Below are 18,819 nucleotides of genomic sequence, written 5' to 3'. Positions count from 1 at the left end.
AAATGCCATCCCTTTATATGTATTTGCTGTCCTACTCCTGTTTTCTGCATCCTTCCTTTGGATGGGACTACATAATTTGGTTGAGAGGTGAAAGGATAAGGAAGCTGTATGATGGCTACTGGTGAGTTCCATTTATATCTTCTTGTGGACCTGGGTGCTGTTGAGAATGCACGTGTATATAGGCTCCATGATTCCTTGGGGACGGAGGTCCTAAAAATCAACACCCCTGAGGTATAAAAGCACAGAAAGAAACAGAGGAGCTGAAGGGCCAGATTCCAAAGATATTTAGGTACCTACCTCCCATTAGTCACCTTATTCCCATTAAAATCAACAGGAGTTAGGTACCTAACTACCTTTGTGCATCTGGACTTTGCATCCATTTTCAAAAGTGGTGCAGATAACTAGGAACTTAGTGTTTATAGACATGCTCTGGGAAGCTGGGGTGCTTTAATTAGCGCAGGTCTGAGCCACACAAATTAAAACATCTGGAGCAGCATGTGTATCAGTGTTGTCATGCTGAAAAATGGCAGTGGGGCACTTAGAACTAAAACTCATCAAACCAACTTTAGTTTAAAGCACCCCACCACCATTTTTCAGCACAAGGATGCTGATACACGTGACACTGGAGTATGCTGGAGCACAGTAATTACTATGCTCCAGCAGACTCGATTAAATTGAGTCTGCTCCAACACACTGCAATTACACTCTATGTTTAGTATAAATCAGCAGGGCTTACACTCCCGGGGCCCAGATCCTTAAAGATAATTAGATGCAGATCCACAAGAGCCAGTGCTAAGACTACAGCATGTAGCATATAGTTTATAGGCAGCCCAAAGAGGCAGTCACAACTTACATAAGTCTCCAAGCTCCCATTTACAGTGCGAGATTAGGACATAAGGGTAGCTCAAATCATTACAGTCCCCTACACTGTTAGTTCTATGCTGCACCTCTTAGAAGTGCTACCTTGAGTCTCATTTTATCCTCAGACTCTTGAATACTTTATGGAGCAAACAGTCTAATGGCTTCCAAGCTCCTTTCATCTCCATATGCACTGCATGTTATATTTTTGGAGGCGTTACTCTTCTGAGGTGAAGGCAAGGCTCCCCACTTGGTTCCAACTTGAGCTAGCATCTGCTAAAATAAATTTATGTCCAAAGAGTTTGCAAACACATACATGTGTGTGATATCTATAGGAAAAAACCATAAGGTCCTTGCTTAGTTTTGGCTGGCCATTATGCAAGCATTGAGGTTAATCTGGACTCTCAGTGAACTCAAGGGGAACTTCCCTGAGTAAGGCCTTTTCATAAATTCATGCTTGATCTACAAAGCTTGATTCACTCCAGTGCCTGAGCTCTGTTTGGTGTTGTGGGAGTGGGGTGTGGAGCATAGGCAGAGTGCAGCTCCTTATGCACATTCCTTCTCTCAGACACTCCCCAGTGACAGAGGAACAGTGGTAAATGGACTGGTGCAGGGTTCATGCTGGCTCACTTAGACTAGCAGGGATTTACCATCCAGTAGGTAGGATCTACAGAGTGACAAAAAGGGACTGAATAGGAGTATGGAATCCATCACATAAGTAATGATGTTTGTTAATGAGCTAGTGGTTAATCATCTAAGTCATAGGTAAGGACCTATTTAATTTGCCCCCTAGTTTTGTGGGCAAAACATTGGCTCAGGCAGTCACTTCATGCCTCCTGGCCAAGGGGCTCCTATGGCCCCACCCTTCACCACTGATTGGCTACAGGTGCTGCCTATCATATGGCCCCACCCCTTGCCACTGACTGGTTGCAAGAGCTATTAGTCATGTAGCCCCCATCCCTAACCGTCAACTCTGAGCAGACAGCCCCTTCCTCTTGTTCTGCACCCTGCTGGCTCCCTCTGAGGAACTAACATTTTCTTTTCTGTAAGTGTTTGTTTTTTGTTTTTCCACCCCCCCATGGATTTCACAGGCATTGCCTGGATCTCATGGGCAGTGCCAGATTTCACAAAATCTGCAAAATCAGTGAAATCATGAATTTCACAGATAAATATTGAAAGAATCTGCAATTAACCTGAAATCTGGACAATTAAATATGAAAAAAGAGGTGAAAACAATTTAAAGCAATCCCTGACAGAGGATCTTTGTAATCAGCAATCTTTGTAATTACACTTTCCTATTTTTAAAAACAGTCTTTCCTTTCCATTGCCATATGAAAGATGCACAAGCAACAGGGATTCTAATATCTACAACAAGAAAAGAAAACAATTCACAAAGCACTGTGAAATGCACCCACTGAACAAACTGAAAAAGCACAGAAAGATAATCTGAGGTGTTGTCATTACTTGGTAATGGTAGTAGGTAAAGAAATCACAGACAAGAGTATGACAGTATATGTTACGTGAAAACTGAAAAACTATTTCTCTGTTTTAAGGATCTTCTCCCAGGATTTCAGTTTCCATATTGCTAGGATATCACTTTTGTGTAAAACACTGATTTTCATGGAGTGTGCTGTGACACTTTACGGTTTTGAGAGACCCTGCATCACCCTTAAAAGGACATCGCATGTGTGGTTTAAAAACACCAGACATGATTCACAAGATTGACCCAGAGATATCAAATATAAATCCATAGTATTCAAAAAACTGTGACTAGTTGCGGCTGTCCCAAGTTCTCTGCAACAGAAGAATTACTCTAGCAATTTTCTGTAGTCAAGAAACAAGTGAAAACTAAGAGTTGGCATTTTCTGATGGGTGCCTTGAGCCTAATAAGGGCTGTCTTCGGACTAAAAAGGTTGCAAACCACTGGTGTATAGAAGTACTTCTGTATACCAATTACACAGATGAATGCAAAACTGTATTATGAAGTCACATACTTGTAACATATTGTAGATGCATTTTATCCCATGCAAAGATGGACGTTAATGTCATAAAAAAATATATTGAACTAATGGGCATGCAATAGTACATAAGCAGAAATGTAAAAAAAAATAAAATAAAATTGATAATACCTATCACTTTATTCTTCTTCCCATTTTTTATTGGTGTACACAGCAAACTCTTTACATGCTGGTTTATATTTTCTGCATTTTCATTCTGTTAAACAATTAAAAAACAGTGTTACAAATCTGCAGAGCCCTATATAGTAGCCATAACTATCAGGCCAAAATGATATTATAAACTACAGTTCTTCAATTGTAGATACTTCAAGGGAGGGATCATATCTTTAGATCCTGTTTATTCAGCACCGGCAGTAGATTTGGACCCTGAAAGCAACCTATGAGAATAAATTCCAGACTAATACTAAAAATGTCTCAACGTAAACATACACTTATTTGTACCCGCTTGTTTATGCTATGGGATTTCTTTTCTTTTTGTTAAAATGTATCAGGCTTATGAAAATGAACAGTGCCCTTGGGTCAGCATTTCAGTTGGAGCAGCTGAGGAAAACTGGTGAGGCTTCCGGATTTCTTTCCTTTCCACCAGCCATGAGGGTTTCTAAGGATTAGCCTTCTCTCATTCCACAGGGACTGTTTGAATGCTATGAAGCAGTCATGCTCAAGCTTTTAGCCCTGTAGGCCAGATAAGTGGCTTGGGACCAGTCCATGAGTCCAATCAGGCCCCACAGGTTCAGACTGGGCTCCATGCCACTTGGTCCCACTTGACCCTGCACCACCCTATTGGCCCTGTGCACTCAATCCAGTGTGTAGGGCCACATTCTTGGGTCTCTGGGGTTTTCCTGACATCCAGAAATTTGATAGCAGGGGACTGGCAATTAGCTGCCAGTGTTCCCCTGCTAACATATTGTCAGACCCCGTGGGGAACTCCACAGGCTAGATCCATGGTACAAAACTAAAATGGCTACACTCTGTCCCAGGACAACTTGCAGGAACTCCTTCAGGGCTGTCTTAGTAATGCAAGCTGACCTTAGAAGGAGGTAAAGTCAAGGGCCAAGGAGTGACCAATATCATAACAATAGCATCGTACAGTTCCTGAAAATACCAATTCACATGTTTTGCAATCAGTTTATAGTAACCACCTGTATAAGAACAATAACATTGTTTGAAAAAGAAAGTATTTTTCTCAAATCCATGGTAATAAAAGAAAATGGCTATCATTTTGCTCTGTTACATCTATTGCCTGGGTCACGTGGGTGTAACAAAGCAAAATGCATCTCTGTCTGATTCCATCCAAGGAAAAGAAAAATAGATACGTCTTTGATGCTTGTGCTTTGATTAACTTTTCTCGGGCACAGGAACAGGATATTAAACAAATGAAAGAACATTTTTTCTATAATGAATGATAGTATGTGTTTCTCTTTGTAGAAAACTTTCAAGAGATTATGCTGAATATAAAGCAAGGCAGTTCTGGTTTCATCTTCAGCCATTACCTCTCAGGCCTTCAGGAGACTGGCTCAAGAGTAGGGGTTAGGGGCAAGTTCAGAGCAGTTTTGGTAGTGAACCTTCAGGTCTGGAGCATGCATGTGGACTTGACTAGAGAGTGTACACATCCCTGTCCTATCCAGGACCCACAGCACCAGTGGTATAGATGAGCCCTTTGTCGTTTTGCTAAAGTAGATCAGTCCTTATTCCCTATCCACAGCTGCACGACATCATCTTTATGAGCCTTGTGTGCATATAGCCAGAAGTAAATGCCTGGTAACATTTTCCCCTCAGGCATAAAAGAAATCATCCAGAGCTCAGATCAATGCATTTCTGCATGAGCAGAAGATCTGAAGTCTGCTGCCAAGGCAAAGAGTTTGTCCCAGACAAACACTCATTTGAAACTGCTCCTAATGTATTTATTTCAGGTACTTTAAGACTCCTTTTGAATATTCACCTTTTTCTTTAGCTCCTGACCTAGTGCAGCCATTTGTTTTTTCTCCCAATAACCAAGCAGTAAAATGGGGATACTTGGCAGAATAGACTCCACATCTCTCAAACTGCTGAGCACTCTCAACTCCTATTAACTTGTGGAGCTGAAAATGCTCAGACCCCTACTGGCTTCTGTTTCAAAACTACAGTGAAACTGTAAACAATTAAAATGGGAAGCACTGAACAGGCTGCTGTCAGCTCCTGCTATCATTTTACTGGAACCATCTTGCTGGACTCTGTGCTTCCTGATTTTTTTTCTGCTGTTTGACTGCAGAGGGAAGAATGTGCAGAGGAAGCCCTGATGCCAATACCCTCCTCCCTATACTATTCTCTCCCTGACCCAAATGTATAAATCAACCTGGTCTTCATCTAAAAGGAAATAAAAGAACAGCAAACAGCTTTTTCAGTACTGTTCTTGGAATAAACAACAGAGCTGCAGCCTTGTTTTTTGCCTACAGGGACTCTAAGGTATCAGAGTTCTTATGTATCTGGTCCAATACCAAATCTGCTTTTGCCTTTTTGTTCCTCCCTTCTTAACTCTCCAGTCTCTCTCTACATGGTCACTGGAACAACGTATCACAAGCTAATACTGATCGAGAGTTGCTGACACTCTCCAGATCAGTAAACAGCCCACATCTATGATACACATCCGGAGGGTGGGTGGGACCTCTGAGACCATTCCCAAGTCTCAAAGTAAACTGTAGAGGACTGGTGTGAAAAACTTCCATCCTCTCCCTTCACTTCAAATGCTTTCCTAAGAACATACTTCTTTCTCCCAGCATAGCCACCTGCTTTCATGGAGAAATAACTGACCTTCTTTGTGATAAATCCATCTACTGGACACCCTGCCCACTGTGTTAAAACAGTATTGTTTAGCTTTAGAGAATGTAAAACTTCTTAAAGCAGAAACTGTGTTTCCTATGTCTAAACAGTTCTGGCTGCCGGCAGTCAATAAGCTAAATAAAGCTAGTGGTAATAATGGTAGCAAACACAAGATTTGGTCATAGAAGGAAGGCAAACAAAGATCACCTATGTCTTTTACTACTAAATCCCGAACTTCATTTCAATTTCCTTACCGTCCATGGAAATCTTCTGTCTTTGCAGACATCTGGTATATTAAGAGGTTCCATTGTATTCTTGACATACTGAGCATACATATAATTGATTTTGTTTGCATCGTAGTCCCTGATGGAGTACCAAAGATAGACAGATATTATTTATTCCAATCTTTGTAGGAGACCACGCACATCATAATGCTAACGTAAACTATCATGTATAAATCTAAAGGAAAAGCAGAGTTAAGCCCAATTCCCACACACTGATCCAAGGGCCATCTCTGACCCACCACAAAGCTGTGGGCTGTGCTCATCTACTCTGTGACCCATGTTGTCAATGAAAATATAGAATAGCACTCTACAGCTATTTGACCAGAACAGCTTAAATTTTTATATTCACATCTCATTTAAATTAAACTAAGGGAGATTATAGTGTTCAAACATCCTAGATGCACTTGCCACTACAGAAGAACAAATAATTCATAATATTCCGAGCGCATTATAATCCTCAACTTTGAGGCATGTTTATTTTGTGTCATTAAATATGAGGAAATACACAAGATATACATGAATTTATTTAGCTCTTTCTTTGTTCAAGATGTACCTAATAAAATCAATACAAGCTCTATCTGTGTTTCCCTTTCATTTGAATTGGGTTTCACTCCCTGTGGGCATGTCTACACGCTCATTAATGCACTTTAGATACAGCACATTTAGTTTAGTACTTACTTAATAAAGCACTAAATAAATGTGCAGTACCTAAAGTTACTGAGCAAGTGCGCAGTAGAGCTGGTGCACTGTTATTTAGTGACATTTACTGCACATGAGCTTAATTACACTGCACAATATGCTATTAGCATGGTTTCTGCCATGACACGCTATTGTACAGTGTTATTAGGCAAATGTGCAGTTTCTCATATAGATGTACCCTGTGTGAACATTTTAGTTTAGCTGAAACCTGCTTCTCATTTATTCAGTAAATAAGCCTAATTTAAACTGAAACTGAAGGGTCTAAAGTGGCTTGCACCAATTTAATTAAATTCATTAAAAAAATCTCTGTCATACAGACAAGCTCCAGGCTTGAGTTGTATTTACATTCTTAAATGTTAGGACAGTTAGAGATATTTTAGAAATGGATTACCACACTTAATAAATGAATCAAGTACAGTCTAACAGAATGAAGGTCAGAAAACGAATGACAGCTTAAGTCACATAAATAGAACCCTTAAATAATATACATCTGTAGATAGCTGACAACACTGTATATTAGTAATAGATGATATCCACATATTTTAAACCAAGAGCAGATGGTAACATTTGTAAATTTTCTGCTTCTAAGTTCATATAAAATGCGCTCTCAGAGTGAATGCACAATTGATTGCATAGTGATTCTGTTACTGACACAGACCATCTGCTTTCCCCACATAAGGGCTTAAAATAACTTACAAATCAACCAGTTCTCTCTTAATTGCATACTCTTATGTATTTAAATAAGACACTTTAATTCTAATGACCCTCTTTGCCTTCTTTGGAAGAGGGCCCACCTCCTTCTGTACGCCCATTCTCATCGGGCTTCTGCATTCTACCCTTCTGCTATGTGACTAGGCTTCAATTATTTTTCAGCTTTAAAGGCACATATGCAAGGATAGGCACAAAACTAGAGTGTGGAGCCAGCAGCAAAGGAAGGTGGGGTGTTAAGAAAAGAAAGCAGTAATTTCTACTCATTTTCATAGTTTCATAGCTGATAGGGTCGGAAGGGACCTGAGTAGATCATCAAGTCCGACCCCCTGCCATGGACAGTGATGAATGCTGGGGTCAAATGATCCCAGCCAGGTGATTATCTAGCCTCCTTTTGAAGACCCCCAAGGTAGGAGCGAGAACCACTTCCCTTGGAAATCTATTACAGCTCCTAGCCACCCTGAGTGTGAAGTAGTGCTTCCTGATGTCCAACCTGAACCTACTCTCAGTCAACTTACAGCCGTTATTCCTGGTAGCGCTCAGGGGAACAGGGACTCTCCCATTCCCCCCTGGTAAGTTTATAGATGGTCACCAGATCTCCTCTCAGCCTTCTCTTGTGGAGGCTGAACAGGTTCAGGTCCTGTAACTTCTCCTTGTAGGGGCTGCCCTGTTGCCCCCTGATCATGCGAGTGGCCCTCCTCTGGACCCTGTTGATGCTGGCCACATCCCTCCTGAAGTGCAGCCCCCAGAACTAGACGCAGTACTCCAACTGCAGCCTGACCAGTGTCACATAGAAGGGGAGGATCATCTCCATTGACCTGTTCATGATGCATCTGTGGATGCATGACAAGGTGCGGTTAGCCTTACTGACTGCAACCTCACGTTGGTGGCCCATGTTCATCTTACAATAAATAATGACTCCAAGATCTTTTTCTGCCTCTGCACTGATGAGAAGGGAGTTCCCCAGCCTGTAGATATGCTGCTCGTTCTTTTTCCCTAGGTGCATCACCTTGTACTTGTCAGTATTGAATCCCATCCTGTTCTCATCTGCCCGCCCCTGTAACCTGTCCAGATCTAGATGTAGCCTGTCCCTCCCTTCTAGTGTGCCCACCTGTCCCCACATTTTAGTGTCATCCGCGAATTTAACAAGGTACTTTTCACCCCCTCATCCAAGTCACTGATAAAGATGTTGAACAGTGTGGGCCCAAGGACCAAGCCCTGGGGTACCCCACTGCTCACATTCGTCCAGGTTGAAAATGACCTGTCCACCACCACTCTCTGCATGTGGCCCTCTAGCCAATTTGTGACCCATCTGTGAAAGCCCAGCCCTGCTCCAATCAGGCACTGCCCATGCAGTCAGGTGACACCCTTGATCAGGCCAAGCTGCACCTGCCAGCCCCCAGGTCAGCTGACTTTCTAATTAGGCCTGATCCCACCTGCCAGTGGCCCTGCAGACTGCCTGACCTCTTAAAGTGGCAGGAACACCAAGTGCCCCGCCACAGAAAACACTGGACTAAAAAGTTCAGCAAAATTCGATCTCTCTTGCTGGAGAGAATACTCCATATAGAGGAGTTCAAATAAAAAGCACTACTTTAAAAATCCAGTAATGACCTGGGTTGAAGGTTAGGTGCTTAAAGCAAGAAATTTAGCTAATCATCATTATGCTGCTTCACTTAATATGAGGCTCATGGCCCCAGTTGCTTAAAGGGAAATGTTTCTGAAATGTGAGAAGTTTGTTGAGCTCCTTTAGCCCTAGGAAATGGATTCTTTATGTATTGTATAGTAAATGTAAAGAATTACAAATACATGAGTCCCCAAACTTTAAGATGATAATTACTTGACACGTAGGCCCCTGGCAGATGTTAAAATAATTGCATCATTGCCATGGTAGATATACATAGCAGGAAGTGTGATGTTTGGGATGGGCCATAAAATTCCTCCAATCCCAATCCTGCCACTACTGAGCTATCCCCAGCCCAATCAGAGAGATGCTCCAGGCCCAGAGCTGCTCCTGTCTCCCATCTGGTTCCAGATCTGGGGTTGTTGAGACTGGGGCTGACAACTAGCTGTCAGACGGGTCCTCACAGTCTTGGCTGGGTTGGTGTGATACCTGGGGCTCCCAGGGCCAGGTATGACAGTCAGCTGATTGTCAGCCCAACCCCAAGGACAGCCCAGATTAACATGTGTCTTTTAGAAGCCTCCCCCCACCCCTTCTTGCCATCTAAAAATAATGGGCTCATCCTACAGCCTGGCATGTTAAAGTGCCTCTGCCTTCAAAGTGCAGGGACTGCAGACTAGGAAAGGAAAGGATGCTTGTCTCAGGAGTTACCAGTTTTCCAGCAGCTAGAGCCCTTAGACTCCCTCCCACAGAGAACTTAGCAACCTGCTGTCCCAGCAGCCAATTTTCAGCATCAGAACCAGGGCTGTCCCACTCCTGTTGCTAACCCCTGTCCCCCCATAAATTGAATGTGTAGCACATTCAATTTATGGTGCCATACAAATAAGCCAAAGGATCTTTCACATATTTTGTGCATATCTTTGTGGCTGCTTTGCCACTGTGGCACCATAAATTGTCTGAATGTGTAGCACTGTTACTAATTATGATTACTATTTACTGTGTGCCCTTAAGTGAGCACTTACTCATTCAGAGCCTTACTACATTTATGTACAATGCTTAACACTAATTCTTACCATGGTCTTTAGATGCTACTACTACTTAAATTATACTGATATAGAACTCAAGACTCAACCAGAACTCCTAGATATTGATTTATTCCTAACTGACAAAAACTCATGGTGAAGAGTCACTGAATCAATACTGCAATCGAAGCAACCACAATTGCAATGTTGTAAAGAATTTTTCTAGTGCTGAAAATCTATGAAAATAATCCTATTTATGGGAGGTATTAGCCGTAATCTTCCAATTTACTTGGTTAGATTATATTCATCTTCTAAAACTATGCTGCCAAATCTTTGGGTTTTAAGTAGGGCTCAAAACCTGCCCTACCTGAAATGTAAACTAGAAGGGCATTCTTTGAAGTTGCTGGTTGGCAATATTTCTGTTATGATTGTGTAACTGGAGCATGACAGGAGATGTGTGCAGGAGGATGCAGCCCGTCATACAATACAGTTTGGCTAGCATAGTGCTGCTTCTTACCGCCTTACCAAAGCCCTTCTGAAGAAGGGTATTGCAAAATAGTCAAGTATACTCTTCTAGGTTCCCTTCCCTTCCACATCCACAGAGGGAAGGCTGAAAAAATGCACTGTATCTCGTTTCATTCTGTGCTTGGGCTGGGTTGGGGGTGGGAGGGGAATGACACAGGGGTCACAGCTATCCTGTGACCATGAAGAGTTGTGCCTCAATTTGTCTTTCTCCGGAAGAAGTGCTCTTATGATGTTAAACTTGTTTGTGTTACCAAAATCTAATAGTTATCTTAAAAAATAAAGGGAAGATAATGACAAATGTGTAAAATAAAGGGAAGATAATTAATGACAAATGTGTAAGATGGAGCTACAGAGCTAACCATTTTTCCCCATGTGTATTTAACTTCAAAAAACATTGCATAGAAAATGAAGAAAGATTTAAAAAGCAGGCCCTATTCTGACCTCTGATATAGCTGGGTGACTCTACTGAAGCCAGAGAAAGTTAGATGTGTGCATCTCAAGGAAAACCCTAAACCACAAGAGAGATAAGACTAAAATGCTGTCTGTTTGCATAACATGAAAGTTGTTTGTTGTGAAAAACGATTGCAAGCATAGACATTTTCATTGGCCTATGATGAACTGAAATTCAGAGCAAGTTTCACCTCTTTAGGACATCTGCTGAATCTTCCAATTCCTCAGACTCCATGTGAAACACACTAGAAAAGGAATCCTGGAAAGGCAAAAGAGATTCTTACTGCAAAGAAATATATCGAGATTGTGGGTAATAAAAATCATAATTAACAGTGACAGCAGTAATAAAGGGAAAATAAACTGCAGTGATTTGTGTGTGCCTTGAGGCAAATTTCAGTGCATTTAACACCCCACACCAACATATCTGGCTCCAAGCAAAGAAATATAGCCACTTTACATCACTGAAGCTTCTTGCATCTCAGCAAAGTTTCTCCGCCCCATAGTGAGCACAGACATGTTTACAAAGCAACTCCAAAGCTTAATGTTAGTACAATCTCTCTCAACATTCACCACATCGCAGACAGAGTGCATACTCTGCAGACATGCAGACAGTTCAGGAGCATCATGCCACTAAGCCCATTGCATCTTTTAAATGTATTGAAAAGATGTGGCTCCTTATCATGACAGTATTTCAGCACCTTGTAAATACTAAGGAATTTAGCCCCAGACACCACCATGAAGCAACACATCATCATCATCTGCATCTTACAGATGAGAACATTGAGACAGAGAAGCCACTGATTGCAGGCTTTGGATGTATTGCATAAAGCATTAAGTTATAGAGCAAGTGAGCAAGCATGCAAAGAGGGCATAGATTTCATAGACATTAGGGCTGGAAGGGACCTCAGAAGATCATCAAGTCCGACCTCCTGCCATGGGCAGGAAAGAACACTAGGGTCAAATGACCCCGGCTAGGTGAATATCTAGCCTCCTCTTAAAGACCCCCAAGGTAGGAGCGAGCACCACTTCCCTTGGAAGTTGGTTCCAGATCCTAGCCGCCCTGACTGTGAATTAGTGCCTCCTGATATCTCGCCTGAATCTACCCTCAGTCAACTTATGGCCATTATTCCTTGTTACTCCTGGTAGTGCTCAAGGGAACAGAGACTCTCCCACTGACTGCTGGTGCACCTTGGCCAGTTTGTAGATGGCCACCAGATCCCCTCTCAGCCTTCTCTTGTGGAGACTGAACAGGTTCAGGTCCCATAGCCTCTGTTCATAGGGCCTGCCCTGCTGTCCCCTGATCATGCGAGTGGCCTCTGGACTCTCTCGACACTGTCCACACATCCCTCCTGAAGTGCGGTCCCCAAAACTGGACGCAGTACTCCAACTGTGGCCTGACCAGTGTCACATAGAGGGGGAGGATCATCTCCTTGGATCTGCTCGTGATGCATCTACGGATGTATGACAAAGTGTGGTTAGCCTTCCTGACCACGTCCCCACACTGGCGGCCCATGTTAATTTTGGAATCGCTAATGACTCCAAGATCTTTTTCTGTCTCTGTGCTCATGAGAAGGGAGTTTCCCAGACTGTAAGTATGCTGCTAGTTTTTCCTCCCCTGGTACAATACCTTGCACTTAGTCAATATTGAAACCCATCCTGTTCTCATCTGCCCACCCCTTTAACCTGTCCAGATCTAGTTGCAGCCTGTCCCTCTCCTCCAGCGTGCCCACTTCTCCCCACATCTTAGTGTCATCCATGAATTTGAACAAGGTGCTTTTCACCTCCTTGTCCAAGTTGCTGATGAAGATGTTGAACAGTGCAGGCCCGAGGACCAAGCCCTGGGGGGCCCCACTGCCCACATCTCTCCAAGTCAAAAAAGAGTCAAATTCTAATAATTTACACTAGTGGAAGGACATACACCACATATCCACTCCTTTTCTACCCTGGTGTAAACATGCCAGGTGCCAATGCCTCGTGGCCCTGACCCTGCTGTAACACTTTTTTTTCCCCCCCCAGTTTCTCCTCTTTTTTCTGTTACCTTGTATTATCAGCCCTTGTGCATCAGGCCTATGCCAGAACAGGGCCACATTTAAATTAAAATGATCCTCCTGGTAGAATCATGCTGACAGATTATAAGCCTTCTATGCAAATTGGCTGTATCAAATCACAGAGAGTCTGATTTAGGATCAGCAAGTCTGCAAGCAAAGGATGAGTAGGCATTGGAACGGGAGGAGTGAATTAAAGAGGACAGTGAAAAATTAGTGCATTTCCTGTCCAGACTCTTATTTTATAAAGCAGGCTTCATATGCCAGTTCCTTGTACTTGCTGCAGCCATAACAGAATACAGAAAAGTGAAGGGCTTGGTTCATAGGATTTACAGGTTAAAACGAAGCACACTCACAGGGCAATCTTCATCCACTATGAAAATGGTGCATTTCTGCACCTGCATGAAGGAGATTATAGTTGCAGCAATCTTCTTCAGAATTACTTCCAAGGATTGTTGCTCTTCAAAAATCAAACTAGCAAGATCAAGAAGTACCTGGAAGGAAAAAAAAACCCAAAAAACCAGCTTTTTGAATTTTCACAGAAAGTTAAGCAATAGTTATGCTACCTGTCCTCCTGACTCTCTCCCCGTCTGATAAATTAAAATGCATTCCTATGACCAACATTTTGATTATCAGACAGAGAGCAGATTAAATTTTGATGATCAGACAGAGAGCAGATCAAGAACCTGTATCATGAACAGCATTCAGTGTGAAGACTCCTAATGAAATTAAGAAGTGTATGTAGCTGCACAATGTCTTAAACCAGAAAGACGTGTTTAGGCCCAGAATGGCATTTAGCATTCTGCTTTTCCAAATAAGCCCAAGCCTTGGAAAGTATTTTCACTTTACGACAACATTTTTCTCCCCTCACAGATGGACAACATTAGTTATGCATATGTCTTTTCCATATTTGTCAGTATATGTATGCATGCACGTGTGCGCATTTTAGCTTTCACAGCAGTGAAAAATAGGTTTAAGTTTTATGTGACGTAGAAATTACTTCTGAACACAGTTGTCATCTACTATGACTAACGGATCTGAAAAAAATCTTACTTCCTTTGTGACACTGCATTGTTATAGTGTACAGCTGTAACTTCTGCCGAGGGAATTCTCATCTGGTTAACTGTGCCTGGATTATCACTTAGTGTGTCTAAGGATTTTGGAACTAGGTCTGCAAATCTGACCCAAAAGCTTTTTTCTGAACACTCTAGCAGCAACTTTGAAATTCTACCCTACCGGAAAATTTTGAAATAGTTTCCACCTATTTGTTTCTACAAACCTTTTTCATATGGTTTCCCCAAGAAAGAAACAAATTAAAAACAGACAAGGAGCGTCCACCATATAGGAAAAAGCATAAACTGTACATAACAGGATCTAAATATTACCTTACTATAAAAATCCCCATGTCCCTTAATAAGTCTGGTGGTCATACCTGGTTACGCCTATTTTCAAGCAATGAAGTCTCATACAGCTGGGCATTGTGAAGAACAATTCCACAAAACGTTAGATAAGCAGCAAAATCCTGAAAAGCAATGAGATACCAAGATTAATTAAGTTGACATTTAACTTCCACCAGGACATTTTTAATACATTTTTTCCAATATCTTGCTAGCATCTCAGTCTTAGGTGAGATGAAGGCACAGACCTAAAATGGTTTCACAGCATATTAAGACAAGAGGTATTTACAGAAGAACAAGAATGGTTATGCTATTTTTCTCTCCAGGATTTCAACCAAATAGAAATATGAGTGTTTATATCTTTTAACGAAAAGCCCATCCATCTGTTATGGTCAGAACTCCAGCAGTATAATTTTGTGATAATGCTTCACGTTTAAGGTTAATTTTGGCAAATCACACAAAATGTTTTCTTTGGTTGGTCTTCATTTGTGATTGCTATCTCATTAGGAATCTCCTTTCCAATTTCAAAACAAACTGCTGATATTCCTGTTTATCTAGGTACAGCTTTATCAGAAGGAGGTGGTTATCTAAAACTTCTTAATACATGTGAATGTAATTTCACCCATAAAAAAAAAAAAAAAAAATCAAATGAAGATGATGCAAATCTATTACATGAAGAAATTAAATCTTTAAAACGTGAATTAGCAAAGCTATGAATGCTTTCCTTTTCAGCAAGGGATTAATTCTGATGTCCTGCAGATATTCATTATGCATTCCATTAGAAAGGGAAGAGAGTGAATTCTGACTTTGTTATTGCCAAAGTTTAAGTCAACTCCTTTGGCCTGAATTCAACCCTTCTTGGTGCATCACAGCCTGAATATGAAGTCTCAATACACTTGAGAAAAAACAAAATAAACAAACAAAAAAAACACACCACAAATGAGAGTTCAGAATCAAGATGTTTTCTGCACTGCTGATTATGAAAGATGCGCTTTGACTATAATTTCTCCAATGCCTCATTTCTTTTTTTGCAAATAGTGTATACAGAAATTAAGTTATGCAATTATTTTAGAAGTTGCTTGGCAGCTTTAATGATAATCTGATATTTGTAGTGTCCATGGCGAGATTCTTTTCACAGGTGACCACTGCTGCGAGCTGTTGAATCTGGATTGTTTAACAATACATTCAGTAAATAACGGGGGAGGAAAGAAACCTGACCCCAAAGTAAACTAATTTACATCCTCATTTCTGAAAACCTCAGAAAGATAAAAAAATAGTCTGCCAATAATTTTTACTTGTTCAAAGATTAGTATAAATTTGGTAATTTCAAGGTTTCTTGCTGCCATAAAAGAAATCTATTGCTCATAGAATGAACACACACACACACACACACACACACACACACACACACAGAGTCCACCTATAATAAATACCTTTTCATCTTGCTCTGTGAACGTGCCACCAATTCCAGATTTCTTATTAATAGCTTGAGCCACACCAACAACCTGATGCAATGAAAATCAAATGACAAATAATTAGGCAATTGTCTAGAGTCTGCCTTTGGACTGTATGGATAGCACTATTTAAAGCAGATGACAAATTCTGAATACAGGTATAATTACATGCCCATGGTTGATACCCTAGATCAAAGCTGTCAAACTTGTGGCCTGCAAGGGATTAAATAGAGGGCTCCAGGCTCTTACCTGACCACTGTTTCCTCCATTGCTTTGACTGCAGAGCAGGGCAGGACAGTGCTGCTCAATGCAGACTACAGCCCTGGGGAAGTCTGCAGTCTAGGGTACCCAAAAAATGTGATGAAGCAGGGAGCCTACAGCTGGGGAGCTTCAGATGAGGTGGGATGCCCTGCAGCATGTAGGGTACCCAGGCACACTTGGTGTAGTGAGGAAGGGGTGCCTGGGAGCATGGTGTGAAGCTACTGGCTACTTAGAAATTGGACAGCCTTGCCCTAGATTAAGCTCCAGGCCTACAGCACCCTTTCTACACCTTTAATGTAACCAATGTCTGAACTTTTAGATGTGCTGAATATTAGCATGACTGACAAACTAGCCTCAGATAACAGAGTTCCCATATGCATCATGTAATTTATACGTATCAAGTCACTCCACAGAAGGTAAAAAGAATAGTTGTTGTTTGAACCAGAAAAAAGTACTTTGTGCTGTTATTTCTGAAATAATTAGTGAAAGCAACAGACTGATATATTTACTACTAGGAAGACCTCTTATGAACAGAGAAGCTAACTTCCTTAAACATCTGTTAATTCCTTTGAAACAAACAAGATTGTGCATTTTTTTATATATAAAAGCCTGATTAGGGTGCTTTACAATCCTGGCCAATTCTTTTCAGAATACAAAACACATCTGCTGGAACTTCTCATTTCAAGTTATTCTCTGTATTGAGATTAAAATTTATTTCTTAAAATGCATAAAATAATCCTCAGTGGTAGTCCCTTAAGAATGGAGTTTCTGATGTTTTTAGACCTACTGAAGATATTCAGCCAGAGAAGTGATCTTTTGATGCAGTAAACTGATTTAGGTGAAAGGTGGAGTATGAATTTAAAAACAATACTCTGCTCAAACATGATGCAATATTTAAGGGCTTAGCCTTAAAAAGTAGAGATGCACCAATACATTGGTCCCATATTGGATCAGCACCAATATAAGGAAAATTGACTGTATCAGCAATCGGCTGGGGCATGCAGCAGTGGGAGCTGCTCTTCCACTCCCTCCAGACAAGCCACTCGCAGCTCCATCCCATGCTCTGCCCTGGCTACGCAGCACCTACCTCAGCCCCACTCCCTCCCTCACCACCGGGGTCTTGATCTGTGCCCCCTCACACCCCTTCCCTCCACCCTTGCCTCTTCCCCTACAACAGACTTACCAGTCAGATACTGCTCTACAAACTGCCCGACTACATATCAGCTTTCAGATCGGTATCAGCCAATATGGCTCGTTAAAAATCAGCCATCTGTATTGGCCAAAAATTCTCTTTATCGGTGCACCCCTATTAAAAAGCATTCCCTAGAAACCAGTACCAAGTGCACCCTGGATTAGATCCACATCCAACACAACTCTGACATGAACCTGAGGTTAGTAAAGGTGGCTGTCTGCTACCTTCAAGCTGTCCTTTGCCTCTGGTCTTCAGGACAGGCCAGAGGAATTCTCAGCTAGCCATGAACTGGGGTAATAGCCATTTTGCCACACAGAACTAAAGCAAAGCAAACATACCACAGGCCAAGATTTAGCCAGGGGTAGGCAACCTTTGGCTTGGTGTTAGAGCGTGGCACGCAAAGGCTTTTTGCTTGGCACATGTACCTTGGGACAGATGGCAGGGAAGGGGCTAGAGCTGAACTGCCACAGCAAGTATTGGATCCCTTGTGGCTCTCCTACCATCTTTCCCTGGCATGCCAACATCTTACAAGTCAAGGTTGTGGATGTTTTTGGCACTCTACTCAAAAACGCTGCTGACCCCTGATCTAAGCCATTTCCTCTTACAACACTGAGGAGTTTATTGGCTTACTTTCACAAAGCAGCTGCCCTTGCACAATACTGAAATCTCACATTTAGTCAATCAGTCGAACACTTTTTACATATAACTGAGTCAAGTGCTTGGGGCAGCACTCCTGTCTCCACAACTAGACAGAGATACTTGCAGGCTGTTGAACAAGACAAGCAGAATTTTAAAAAGTCCAGAGTGAGGAAAATTCCCAACTAATCAATAGAGATTGCTGAATGGATTAACATTCAAAGGAAATGTATACATAATCCCACCTTAAAATTAGGCAATGCATTTCACATTTTTCCTCAACATTCTCTTCCCCCCAATCCCTGACAAGCTCACAGCCCAGAGTTTGCGTTGTTTTCCCTCATCAGGTTTTATTTGCCTTTTTGTTTATTCTCCACTACCTTTGGAGTGGAGAAAGCTGTTGCCCAGCTCTCTGTAAACACTCCTAATAGTAACCAAGCATCCATCTGGCTGCCAGATTGCTAAACTGCTGCATAGTTGAGGGTGAAAATGAGACTTCTGACGAGCACTAATTCCACCTCCCTGGGTACAAGCTGTGATTCTGATGTTTGGGCAGAAATGAAATTTCAGGGTTGCTTTGAAATTGTTCCATCCCCATCAACTTGTGACCAATTTAAAACCCTGTATTGTACTTCCAGAACATGGACATCCTTTTTGGAAACTGGGAACTGTTACAGAAGCCAACAAAAACAAAGGAATTTAAAGAAAGACTTTCACAGGGGCAAGTATGAAGAATGAGAAAATTTGTCCAAAAATAATTCAGTTGCGCAGTAATGATCTATGTTCTTATTGCAATTCTTACAGATATGTGTATGTTGACTGGTGTACCATCGCACAAATTTGTTTCACCTTCTTA

At 41.6% G+C, this 18,819-nt stretch overlaps 1 protein-coding gene across 5 annotated transcripts in view; it reads right to left on the bottom strand.

Moving 5' to 3' along the window:
• The window catches only part of PDE5A (phosphodiesterase 5A), a 112,355-nt gene that overhangs the window by 49,135 nt on the left and 44,401 nt on the right, over positions 1-18,819 (bottom strand). For all 5 annotated transcript variants that reach the window (XM_090036634.1, XM_090036630.1, XM_090036631.1 and 2 more), the window contains exons 4-9: positions 15,854-15,925; positions 14,456-14,545; positions 13,380-13,517; positions 11,170-11,237; positions 5,927-6,035; positions 2,988-3,072 (exon numbers count right to left, since the gene is read on the bottom strand). In XM_090036634.1, coding sequence (XP_089892760.1) covers positions 2,988-3,072; positions 5,927-6,035; positions 11,170-11,237; positions 13,380-13,517; positions 14,456-14,545; positions 15,854-15,925 — 562 coding nt within the window. The remainder of the gene's footprint in view (positions 1-2,987; positions 3,073-5,926; positions 6,036-11,169; positions 11,238-13,379; positions 13,518-14,455; positions 14,546-15,853; positions 15,926-18,819) is intronic.

Source organism: Crocodylus siamensis, chromosome 2 (genome assembly GCF_052110815.1).
Source record: "Crocodylus siamensis isolate JL-2025a chromosome 2, ASM5211081v1, whole genome shotgun sequence".
Lineage (NCBI taxonomy): Eukaryota > Metazoa > Chordata > Crocodylia > Crocodylidae > Crocodylus > Crocodylus siamensis.
The sequence above is the reverse complement of the archived record's forward strand: the minus strand, read 5'-3'. Positions and strand labels throughout refer to the sequence as shown.